The following is a 12999-nucleotide window of genomic DNA, read 5'->3' on the forward strand; positions in this document are numbered from 1 at the left end:
GGTGAGAAGCTGTGTTGCAATCACAAAGGCAAGTACTTTGAATGCATGCAGTTTGAGTCCACCAGCTGCTCCACGGGAAAAGGCTGGGCAGTCTCCTCCTGTGCAATTTACTGCCTCTGAAAACCTGTTAGAAGGTCAACTATGGATAGGTTCCAACTTGATAACACACAACAACAACAACATGCATAATAGTACACAGCAATTATACACACACACACACACACACACACACATTGTTTTAGATATATACAGATAAGTTGTTTTATATAGATATAAAGATAAGCTCATGTGAAGGATCATGAGGGAAAATTCCAGCACACAGCAGATTATTTATTACAGAGCACAGCAAAGCTTGGTTCTAAGCTTTCTGGTAACCAACTTTGCTCGGAAGCTTTTTCTCCTATTTTAAGATTAATCTTGCCCTCCCTATCGTATTTAACTTTTAATAAAGTATTCCCTCAAGATGTCAGAACAACACTTATCCTTTTTCCTACTTGGATTTCTTTCTCGATGGTTTCTTCATGGATTTGAAAACAACTTTATTGCCTGAACAGCTTCTTTGAGCTTAATAACCCCAGTTCTGCCGCCAGGATTCCGTGAGAATGTTGTGTGTCTTTCCCCAGAATCTCATTTCCTCTATTTTCTCTTCTGAAAAACATATGACTATAGTAGGAGTGTTACTCTCTTCCTCCCTCAGATAATTTTCTGGACTGCCATTATAAAGTATCACATTGGGCTGGCTTACAAGAACAGAGATTATTTGTTTTACAGTTCTAAAGACTGCAGCTTCTCTCCACTAGGCCAACAGACTGGAGCAGCGCCTCAACAGAGAACTGCCTGAAGTGCAGGCTGGGTGAAGAAGAGGCTGTGGTACTTAGGGATATTGCAGCTAATGTTAGATGGATCTTGGCTGAAAGCAAGAGGAACACCAGAGGAATGTCTGTCTGTGTTTCATTGATTCTAGAGGCTAGTATTCCAAAATCAGGGATATTTTCAGTAGGAAACCATTTGTTCCTGCCTCTCTCTTCTGGCAATGTTTGGATTTCCTTGACATGTACGTTGATCACTTCTTTGGCTTCACATGACTATTTTCCCCTTTTCTTTCATTTTTTTTCCCTCCTACAGATACTTTATTATCTTTTTAGTGAATGTTTGTACTGGGTATTAGGTTCCTGTTTAACAATTCGCGCACATATAATTCAGGACGTTGGTTACATTTTCCACTTTCTGGCAACTATCTTCTTTCTGTTCTTGTGTTCATTTTCCATTATTCTTTATCTCCCTCATCTTCTCTGACCTTCACTCTTTGTTTAGGATAAATATTGACCATTTTGTATCAAATACAGTTATTTTTTTAAAAATTATACAGTACTCTTGGAGGATAAAGTTTATTTTGTAAGTCAATCTCCATTTAGATGAAAGGTGACCTCCAGGAGTGGTTTCACTTCAGAGTTTAAATGGAATATCAGGCCGAGATTTCTGAAAGCTCCTTAGTTTCTACTGGTCCAGAAAGTATGTTTCTCTTTTTTTCATTGTTGGTTTTCTGTTTGTTTTGTTTTTTAAGAAGTTGAGTTTCATTCAACAGTATTCATTCTTTCTATTGTGTCTCCCACCTATCTGTTGTGTCGTTGGTCAGCACAGTTGGTAATAGTATTGGTCGCTCCTCTTTTATGAGGAAATCATTCATATTGGATCAGGACCCAGCCCACTTTAGTATGTCCTCATGTTCACCTAATTAATAACATCTTCAGGGACCTCTTTTCCAAACAAGGCCCCTTTCAGAGTGAGATCTGGTGGCCGGTGGTAAGGAGCTGCACTGCCTACCTGAAGGCATTCAATCCAATAACTGCTTCCACAGAAGAAAAGACAGACAGTCTCCTCCCATGCAAATTATAGCCTCTGAAAAGCCACTGGAGGGTCAGTTATGGGTCAGGTTCATAGTAGATGAGATGTAACAACAACAACAGCAGAATTCAACCCGTAGCTGTGCCCTTGCAGGTCTGTGGAGAAGCAAAATCTGGTATCTGTGCTCTGAGTTCTTGGCCTAAGACAAGACTGACAAGTCCCAGACGATGTTGACAGGTGATGTGGCTGCTTGTGTGTGTGCTTTCAGTTCTACCGATCCTTGAACATCCGGATTGCCCTCGTGGGCTTGGAAGTGTGGACTCATGGGAACTTGTGTGAAGTTTCAGAGAATCCATATTCCACCCTCTGGTCATTCCTTAGCTGGAGGCGCAAGCGACTCGCCCAGAAGAAGCACGATAATGCACAGTTAATCACGTGAGTAGCTTCTTCCCCTTTGCACTGTGTTGGCATCTTACGCATCGCTGATCCTTTGCCTTCAGTGTGGGTGCTCAGCGGCTACCTTTCCCTGTTCCACAGGACGAGGGTTAGGATTGTTAGTACAAGTCCATCCTAACCTGCTGGTCCAGATCATCTGGTGTTTCTCTCAGACCTGTGCTCAGTGCCCAGTTCACCCTAGAATATATTCAAAAGCCTGAAAGGCATAACCATCCCAAGAAGAGTTCACAATCTCAATGAGGGAGTTAGCCTTACATGCATTCAGCAGAAAGTGTTTAACAACCGAGTCTATATTTGGGAAATTAGTCTCCTTGAAACAGACTTTGAGGGAGTTGTCTTGATCTTCATGGCTCCCTGGTCTGGTACACGAGCTAATCTCCCAGTGCAGACACAGGAGAGAGGTTTCCTGGAATCGTCCTTCACCTCAGAGAGCACCAGTGGTCAGTCAAGAGCTGTGTGTTTGAAGGGAGGGCGACACTTGGGGGAGGGCTTATGTTGGCTGCTCCTCAGGAGAGAAAAACCTAGCACATGACAGTGTTCATGGAGGCACAAACAATCCCCTAAGGATGATTAGTTGATTTTTGTTAATGTCGCCTTCCAAAAGTATTTTGCGGAAGTTACAACAGAAGGCACATATTTTCTACCGATTTTCTACTGTTTCCCAAATGTTTCTCTGCGCACTCAGAGTTTGCCTTTGTTGACCTTTTAAAAGAAACTGAGGAAAATAACTGAAACTAGGACTGTGAGTAGTTATGTCACATTAGTCATTGACCTAGGAAGAGTGAAAACATGTATGTCGAGTTCACAGAAGTATGGCAGCCTGCTTTGGGTAAAGTCAGCCTTTCCCAGGACCTTAAAATGAGTTTATAATCAGTGGAACTTCATATAGATATATTATACCTTTAGAGCTAAGTCTGCCTGGAACTTACTTGACAAACATCTATCAATCACCTTCTGTGTATCATTTTGAATGCTAGGACCCCAAAGCAAATAAAGTACAGCTTCAGCTCTCAAAGATTTCCTGGTCTAGGTAAGGAAACAAACAGGGAAATAGAAAAGGACCAACCACATTATGGGTTTCCACATAAATTCTTTAATTGCAGGCTTGTGGCATGCATCAAAATACTAGAATTTTATTTGGTTTTTTTTTTTCCTTCACTATATTCTGAATACAGTGACTGGGGTAATGAGGGTAGGTGTATCAGAGACACTGGAGGCCCTGGATAGAGCAGGTTTCAGGGCTGTTGTACATAGGGTTGCTATAAGTGGCAAGAGACTCGACGGCACATTACAACAACAACATTCTGAATGTCATACAATTGAGAGAAGGATGTATTAAATGGAGGGAAGTGTTTCTGGCTGTTGGCAGATTAGGATCACAGTGAAAAAAAAAAGCAGAAATATCTCATTCTTGCACCCAGCTGCACTCTGGGAGGTTCCGGAGGGGACACAGCTGTTTCCTTGGCTCCAGCCTAATGTAGGGATGAGACATCAGCCCCCACAGCTGCTGCCTAGTCTTACCCACTCTCCATGAGCGTACACACACACATACACACACACAGAGCCAGGGAAACTGGCATGGGACCTTGACCGCAAGTGGAAATGGCCATGATTCACCATCACATCAGAGCTTTGTTCCCTCCACCAGTTCTTACCTCTGACCTTCTGTTGTCCAGCAGGAATGGGATGCAGATTTGCAAGCCCTGCCCTTTCCCTTCCATTGAATGGGGCTATGGGCACCTTTCTGGAAAAAGTGCTCTTTTCTTTCTTTTTTCTGCATCTGTGGTGCAATGTGGGAGGAGGTAAGAGGAAGTGGGAGGTGTGGCAACTTGAATGTTGTCCAGTTGGCCTGCATAACAAGAGAATGGTCTGGAAGGTCAGTAGGGCCATGATGGCTGCTCGCTCCTGGGCACATGGACAGGGGCCTTGCCGCCTCCCTCTGAAGCACCACCCTTATTTCTCCCATTCCCTCCTGCAGAGGCGTGTCATTCCATGGCACCACCATTGGCCTGGCACCTCTCATGGCCATGTGCTCTGTGTACCAATCAGGAGGTGTCAACATGGTGAGTCTCAGTCATTCTGTTGGTGTTGCTAAAGGTGGCGGAAACTATAAGACAGAATATCATCTTCCATAAAATAATTTATCATTTATTATTATAGGAAAAATGTTTGTACATGAGCTAGGGCAAATTCTTGAAATGAAACAGTGAAGTTTTAAGAGATGGAGGCACCCAAGAGTGAATTTTCCTTTATTGTAGTTTAGCCTTGATTTTCAAGCTTAGAAGAACCCTGAAGTTATTAAGTTAATATGCCATCTTATCTCTCATATGTTCCAAGATAGGAGATGGAGAATAGAAAGATAATAGAGGTAAAAGTGCTTTTATTCCAGGTCATGCACCATTATTATGTATATCCTGTATCAAAGACATGGTAAGAAATTATTGTCTCCTTTTGTGATTCTCACTGATTTTGTGACAGTGCTCTGAGTATTCATTTCAAAGTTACGAAGCAGCTGTCAAGGAGGCCAGCTCCCATCTGTTTGCTCATCCTTTATTAATCTGGTCTTTACTAGCAAATGCCACATAGCGGTTCACACTATAGGTAGATGCGGGTGAGTCCAAATGACAGCTATGACTTTGGGAGATTTAATCTATTTCCTCCATTACAAACTAGAAACAGTAATCTGACAGTTTATAATCTTTAGTTTCAAACTCAACTACATTGCCTTCGAGTCCAAGACAACTCACAACTGACTCTCTAGCAGGCGTTTGGAGGGTGCAGATCACAAGGAAGCAAATTGGCCATCTCCTGGGGAGTTGCTGGCTGATTTGACCCACTGGAAAGGTGCTTCCTTTGAGTTAGCTGTGCAATAGACAGTGCCACCAGATCTCCCTGATTTTTGAGTTAGAATTCTAACTTATGATGCAAGAAGCATACTTAAATGTTTCGTCCATCCAGTTTTGCTTCTTATGTTTTATCCCCCTCTCCCCCATTTTCTTTAACTTTTGTGTCTTTGGCTCAAATGCCAGATACAATGTCAGGTCCTAGGACAGAAACACTGTATGTTTGACTCATGTATTATTTCCCTTGTAAGTTATTTAACTCTTGATGATATCTAAATTAAAATGAAGAAAAGGGACAAACTCCTCTTTCATTTATTTAGAAAGTATTTCTTAATAAGGAAATTCATTGATGGGTCAGATGAGCTCTCCAATCTTGAGGAATTCAGGAGAAATGAACTTTTAAACTTTTAATTTTTCATTGCTAACACCAGTGGATTTAGTCTTCACATGGACAGCATTTATGGAAAGCCTGTTCACTCAACGATAGCGAAGTCAGTAGGGAGTACTGACGGTGTGGACTGCAACAAGTTGCAATATGAACCAAAAGGCTGTGTGTTCAAATCTACTAAAACAAGATATAAGCAGTCTCCTCCCATTAAGAAGACTAGCCTCAGAGACTCCATGCAGAGTCACTGGGAGTCAAAAATCAACTGGATGGCAATGAGTTTGAGTTGTTTTGAATGGACTCGGTGGAGAATATTCCAGTTTTGCTAAAGGAAAGGTCAGGATGTAGAAGGGAGACAGGACTACCCTTTAACCTGAACTTGTTCTCTGAGCAGGACCACTCCGAGAACCCCATTGGTGTGGCTGCCACCATGGCCCACGAGATGGGTCACAACTTTGGGATGAGCCATGATTCTGCGAATTGCTGCCCAGCCAGCGCGGATGACGGTGGCTGCATCATGGCTGCTGCCACCGGGTGAGTGATGTGGAAGCTGACAGGAAAGGGAGCATGGGGAGGACAGAGCACGCCCGGCAGCTGTGATTCAAATATATTTCAGAGCTGGCTGCACAAAGCCTCTCTTACAGCTCTGGTGGGGACCTTGGAGAAAAATGTGGCTTTTTCTAACAAAGAAACTGTAAGAGGGTCAGTGAAACTGGAAGTGTGTGGAAGGAACTAGTTTGTTTCTATCAAGTTTCTTGGTACTTGTGGGACCTTAAGACCTTCCTTATTTATTTATTTTTTAATTTTATTAATTTTAATGAACATTTACAGATATTTTGGATTTCCATTCATTCATTGTTGTACTTTTCTCCCTGCCCACCCCTCCCCCTCAGTTCGCTCCTCTCTTTGAAAAGTAAAAGAAAAATTCCTTCATTGGTATACAATACCCCTGCCCCGAGTGCACTTCACTATGCAACCGTCATTCTGGACTCTTGTGATAACCATAATACCCAATCATATATCGCTTTTAAACTGTTCTCTCCCTCATCTATTTCAATGCAGTATACATAATCTATCCAGTTTTTCTCAGTCTCACCCCAACGCTGATGTCAGTCCCATTCTACAACAGTGGCACTGTGCAGTATTTGTCTTTTTGTGACTGAGATATTTCACTCAGCATAATGTAAGACCTTCCTTATTTCTATCTCAGAACCTGTGACTGTAAAATTAATCTGAAGGTGTTCATGTACCTTTTTATTTCATGAATATTTTTTATGTTAAACCATTTTTTCCCCAGTTTCGGGTGAACTGTATATAACAAAAACCTCAACATTTTCGGCACATACTGTTCAAGGAGCTGCCTGCATTCTTGGCATTGTTTCACCCTTCTCACCATCTCTACCCATATTGTTTCTCCAGCATTAACTGAGACTCTGTGCGCCCTAAACATCTCTGAGTTTTAGAGTTCCTGCCTGGGTGGCCTAGCTTGGAGAGAACTGTACTGCAAATCCAAAGGCTGCCTTTCTCTGGCACTTGGAGTCCATGGGTGAAAGATGGGCAATCTCCTCCCATGCCATTTACAGTCTTGGAAACCCACCGGAGGGGCAGCTGTGAGTCAGTATCAACTTAATGGTGTTGACTTTGAGGATTGTCAGTTTGATCTCATGTATCCTCACTGGCTGCAGGATTCACAGCTGTTTTCCTTGTTTGTTACCCAGACTCACAAAAGAGCACAATGCATATGACAAAATCCTTCTTTACTGCTTGAGCTCTTGTTTAGTCTGAAGATGATTTCATGAGATTATTTCCATTGAAGATTGAAAGATTGTCTCAGGAAATTAGATTCAGAGGTTACCTAAGCCCCAATAGTTCTGATCAATCTGTTTTCTATTAGAATTTGATATTTTGTTCCACATTTTTTCTCCTTTTGATCAAAACCCATCTATTGGACTAGGTGAAGACCCATTTTGAGCATAGCCACAAATTTTGCTATCTTCATCCCAAGGGAAAGGGTGTTGTAGAGTCCCAGGTTGACTGCCAGTTCTGATGCTGCCTCAAGACCAAAGAGAAGGAAGGGGCACATCTGCACACCCCAAGGCTACGTCCTCATCTCCCTTATGGTCGTGGGGGATTTTAAGAAATATATATGTATATATCTGCTAGCATTAAGACTCAGCATAGTTTTGAGTTCTTCAGGCCCTCCGCCACTTTTGGGACTGCATGCCAGTGAAAGCTTGTGTTCTTTCCACCCCAACAAGTAAATTCTTATTATGATTTGTAAAGAATGGCATTTCCTTATTCCCAAGAGGTGCTGGAACGTTCTTGGAAACGAGTGAGCAGTGTTTTCTCACCACTTCTTGACTGTCACACTCAGTGGATGATGTTCACTCTGTAGGTCGTTCACATGTCTCCATCAGGTCGTGGTGACACTGGGCTCACCCCTTTCTCTCTCAAACAAGGGAGCACATGTGAAGGCAAATGATTGAGCATCATCTTAATGATGATCCCAATTTGTTGTTGTTGTTGTTTTAGTTTTTCACAAGTGCAAGTAGTTTAATAATTATCAGTAACAGATTTCATAAATATAATAAAATGTAATTAAAGGAAACTCTCCAGGGTTTAACCTTTGATTCATTTGAAGGACTGGAATCACTTTGTAGACCAAAATGGCAGTTCTGCTAGCTTTTGACTACTTTTTACCCAGTCGTAATAACCCAGCATCTTCCACACTCTTATGATAAAGAGTATGTTTGTGGGATGGTTAGCTGTTTGGAATGTTCTCTGCTTTTTAAATTTTGTTTTCTTTTAGGTTGTTTTTTTTTTAATTTTTCTGTGTTGCCAACTGTTTGTTTTCCTTTGGTAGGTTTTCTTTTCACTCTGTTGGAAAAAAGTTTTGATGCACACAGGGATTTACTCTTTAGAAGGTCCCGTTCATCAATTTTATCCTTACGAACTTTATGATTTGGGGCTTTACTCCCAGGTCTCTGATCCACCTTGAGTTGATTTTGTGTATAGTGTGAAATGTTGATTCTGTTCCAGCTTTCTGCAGGTAGAAGTCTAGTTTTGCCAGCACCATTTGTTGAAGAGATTGTCATTTCCCCACTTGATAGGTTTTATCAGTTGACCATAGATAGCTGGGTCTATTTCTGGGTTCTCAATTCTGTTTCATTGATCTATGTGCCTGTCATTGTTGTATAAAACCATTATTGTGCAGTGACTATTAGGATCCAAAGGGGGGGATGGTGGAAGCAGAGGAGTGATGAGTGTGTGTGTGTGTGTGTGTGTGTGTACGTGTGCGTGCGCGCACACTAATCATAGGGTTGTACAATTTGATTGGCAGGTGTGTGTGTGTGTGTGTGTGAAAGAAATGGGAAAGACCCAGTGTGAAAACACAATGTATTAGAACTTTGTAAATAAACCAGTATAAAATATTTTTTTAAAAAAAATTAAAAATAAAAAACAAAGGTCACTTGACCACAAAGAAATTCAGCCCTTGACTTTTGTCTTTTGTGCTGATGTTCTGTCCCAATTAAATGCCCATCTAATGTCAACCTCAGGAAAGGAATGAGTTGGCTAGTATTTTATCCATTAATTCCAAGGTTCAAGGGACCTACTAAACCACACTCATAGCAATTTAATGGCCTAGAATTAAGAAACTATGCTGCAATCCCAAAGGCACACGGTTCGAATCCACCAGCTGCTCTGCAGGAGAAAGATGGGCATTCTCCTGCCATGAGATTAGCGGCCCCTGAAAATCTACTGGAGGGTCAGCTATGGGTTGGTTCTGACTCTATGGTATACAACAACAATGCAAAGAGAAGAAACTGCTTTTCTGAATTGCAAATATCACCTCCATACAAAGTGAAAGAAACAAAACCGAAAAACCATCTTGGGATGGTTAATATTTTATAACAGAAAAAGGAAAGAATCCCGAGTTAATGCATTAATGAGTGTTCTAATGGGACAGAATATATGTGCATGGACTATTGAGTTGGCAGCCAGGTGGAATCACTCCCCTGGGTAGCAGGATTGGACGCTGTTTTACTGCATATTGCTAAAATGTCTACTGAATTCCAACCGTGTTCTCTGCCAGGCACCCTTTTCCCAGAGTGTTCAATGGGTGCAACAAGAGGGAGTTGGACAGGTATCTGCAGTCAGGTGGTGGAATGTGCCTCTCCAACATGCCAGACACGAGAACACTGTATGGAGGCCGGCGGTGTGGGAATGGATACCTGGAAGATGGAGAAGAGTGTGACTGTGGGGAGGAAGAGGTAAGGTGGTGTGGTGGTGGGAGAGGGAAGGGAGAATGCACATTGGTTTCAAACTCAATGGCAAAAGAGAAAGCAATAGTCTGAGGTTCCTCAAAAATGTAAGCACAGAGCCACTTTATGGAAGTGACCTGTGAATTCTAGTCTTAGGTATACTCAAGAGATCTGAAAGCAGCAGTGCAAGCAGACGCATGCACATCGGTGTTCATTGCATTATTATCCACATTAGACAAAAGGTGGGAGTAACCTTAGTGCCCATCAGTGGGAGATGGAATAAGCAAGCTGTGTTGTCTTCATGCAGTGAACTACTACGTAGTCACAGAGTGTTGATTGATGCTGCAACATGGAGGAACTTAGAAATATGCTCCATGAAATAAGTCAATCACAAAGGGACAAATATTGTATGATCTCACTTGTACAAAAAGACAAAAATCGGGAAAATGTTCAGAAATTGGAATCTATCAGCAGGTACTCTGAGGAAGGTATAGCTTTTGACTTCATTTTACCTAGAAGTTATATGTGTAGGAAGTGAGGAGTCTTTAGTTGAGTTTCTGCTGATGGTGGCGGGGAATCTGGTAAATGGATATGGTTGGTGGTTGCACTTAATATCATTAAATTGTTCATCCCCAAAACTGTTGCGTTTGTAAATGTTTCATTGTATACATTTTTGCAACAATAAAAAAAACCCAAGATAAAAACAGTTTTAAGTTTTCTATAAAATTATTATCCAAAAATGAGAAAGAAGAAGAAACTGGAAATTTTCCTATTACAAATACTTCTTATTTGTGCCATCGAAGACTATCACAAATAGTATATGGAGAGTAAGCCTTAGACATGGGCAGTGTCTACAGCTTCTCCTATTCTGCGGCCAGTGCTGTTTGTGTCCCCATCGAGCATGGAGTTCCCTTGAGTGTGTCTGAGTCTTACCCGAAACCACAATCGTGTAGCATGTTGACTCCTCTTCTCGGTAGAGCCATGGTCAGCCTGTGGCTGCCAGCTTCTCTGATTTACATTTGAGGCCACACAGTCAGAGACACAAATTCAAACCTGAATGTTAAGGGGTTGCTTAAAAGAACAACCTTGCCTTTTTAGTCTGAAAAATAGATGATTAAAAGAGGATATAAAAAATGCTGTCAAATCTCCAAAAGTCTACTATGAGGAAGAAGCAGCAGAATTTTTTTTGTGTAAGCACTTTCTTGCCTTATGATTTCACAGTGATCCCGATGAGCACTTTGCAGTCAGTGCACTCATTTTGAACTGATGCGTGCTGGTGGTGGTTTTAAAAAGCAGAACTGGATAGTTTCATTACCATATTTTGAAAGAGAGAAATCTGTAATTTCATATGAGTAAAACTTCACTGTTATTACTCATAAAAGACTTAACTAAAGATTCCACCAGCCCCCCATCAAGGGTCCAGGGAGGTCAGCTCCAGACCTTCCAAGAGGACTAGATGTGTTAGCATGAAGGGACCGGTAGGATTGAGAAGCAGCTGAAAGTTGAGCACAGAAAGCAGACATATATTCAGAGCAGCTTTTAGTGCAACAAGTACACTCTAACCTGCAAAGGCCAGAGCTTGTGTAAGGCAGAAAACTGTCAGAGAAGGAAACACAATTACTTTCCACTAAAGGGACAGAGAACAAAAGTAGTAAGGCTTTGGCTTCGTCTACTATGTAGTTAAAAATTAGGAAAGGAGTGCTTCAGGGATGAGTCCTGTCTCCACACCTTTTCAATCTATATAGGGAACAGATCATATAGGCTGAACTTTATGAGAAGGAATGTGGCATCAGGATTGGAAGAAGACTCATCAACAACCTACGATGTGCAGATAATACAACCTTTCTCACTAAAACTGAGGAGGTCCTTCAGAAGGCCCAGGACTGCAGTCCTCAATATGGATTGAAGCTCAACATCAAGAAGATAATGATTCTTACCACTGGGCCGACTGGCACCACTGTGGTACATGGAGTAAAGATTGAGATTGTTAACAATTACAGCTTGCTCAGATCTACAAACAACACTATTGACACCAGCAGTCAAAAAGTCAAAAGACTAATTGCTCTGGGAAATCTACTGTCAGGAACCTCTCCAAAGTGCTAAAGAGCAACGATGTCAGTCCAGAGACTGATCTGCACCTTGAGGCCATGGTCTTTGCGATGACTTGCTATGCATCAGGCAGACAATGACTAAGGATGACAGAATAAGAATCGATGTCTTTGAGTTGTAGTGCTGGAGAAGTTTATTGAACTGCCAAGAGGACAAACAGATCTGTCCTGGAGAGGGTGAAACTAAGTTTCTTTTTGGAGGGTAGGATTTTCAGCTCCATATCACATACTTTGGGCACGTGGCAAGGAGGAACTAGTCCTTGAAGAAGAACATTGTGCTTGCAAGGGTGGAGGGACAGTGCAGGAGAGGAAGACCCTGGATTAGATTGATTGACACCATAATGTAGTAATGGAGGTAGGTATGTTGGAGACAGTGAGACTGCCTCAGGATAGGATCGAGTTTAGAGTTATTGTACGTAGAGTTACTACGGGTCGCAGGCGACTCAGTGGCACAAAACAACAAACAACAAATTGTAAGACACATGAAAAACAAGGTAGTTTCATCAGTCCCAGCTCTCACGGACCTCGCTGTATTTACTGAGAGTTGTGGTGATGTAGTCCTTAGTGTGATGCACTATGAACCTAAAGGCAGCGCCTCTCTGGAAGTTTGAATTCACCAATGGCTCCAAGGAAGAGAGACGGACAATATCCTCCCATGATCTACAGTCTGAAAACCTGCTGGAGGGTCACTTATGAATTGGTTCTGATTCACCAGCACTGAGTTTGAGCTTTTTTTTCCCTTTCCCCTGGAGTTTGAGTGGAGAGTAAAAGCAGATATGGTCTCTGTCCTTTTGGATTCCACAGTTATATAGGAAAACACACATGATCAAATAATGGCAAAAATAAAGAAATATTCTGTCCTCCTGCTGGAATGGCAGCGTACTTGGTGCTCTGAATGTGCCTATAATCCCTCTGATGATCTCAGTGGTTAATGAATTTGACTGATCCTCAAAAGGTTGGAAATTTGAGTCTACCCAGAGGTCCTGCAGGAGAAAGACTTGACAATCTACTTTTGAAAAATCACCAATGAAAAGGCTGTGAAGTCCCACTGTGCCATTCATGGGTGGCCATGAGTTGGAATCAAAGTGGCAGCACCTGTT

At 41.9% G+C, this 12999-nt stretch overlaps 1 protein-coding gene across 1 annotated transcript in view; it reads left to right on the forward strand.

Annotated features, from left to right (window-relative positions):
- ADAM19 (ADAM metallopeptidase domain 19) overlaps positions 1–12999 on the forward strand; it is a 150853-nt gene that overhangs the window by 100286 nt on the left and 37568 nt on the right. Inside the window, exons 9-12 of the mRNA XM_006901981.1 lie at positions 2114–2280; positions 4280–4364; positions 5924–6063; positions 9623–9800. Coding sequence (XP_006902043.1) covers positions 2114–2280; positions 4280–4364; positions 5924–6063; positions 9623–9800 — 570 coding nt within the window. The remainder of the gene's footprint in view (positions 1–2113; positions 2281–4279; positions 4365–5923; positions 6064–9622; positions 9801–12999) is intronic.

This window comes from Elephantulus edwardii, unplaced genomic scaffold (genome assembly GCF_000299155.1).
Source record: "Elephantulus edwardii isolate Elephantulus edwardi_28Jun2011 unplaced genomic scaffold, EleEdw1.0 scaffold00354, whole genome shotgun sequence".
Lineage (NCBI taxonomy): Eukaryota > Metazoa > Chordata > Mammalia > Macroscelidea > Macroscelididae > Elephantulus > Elephantulus edwardii.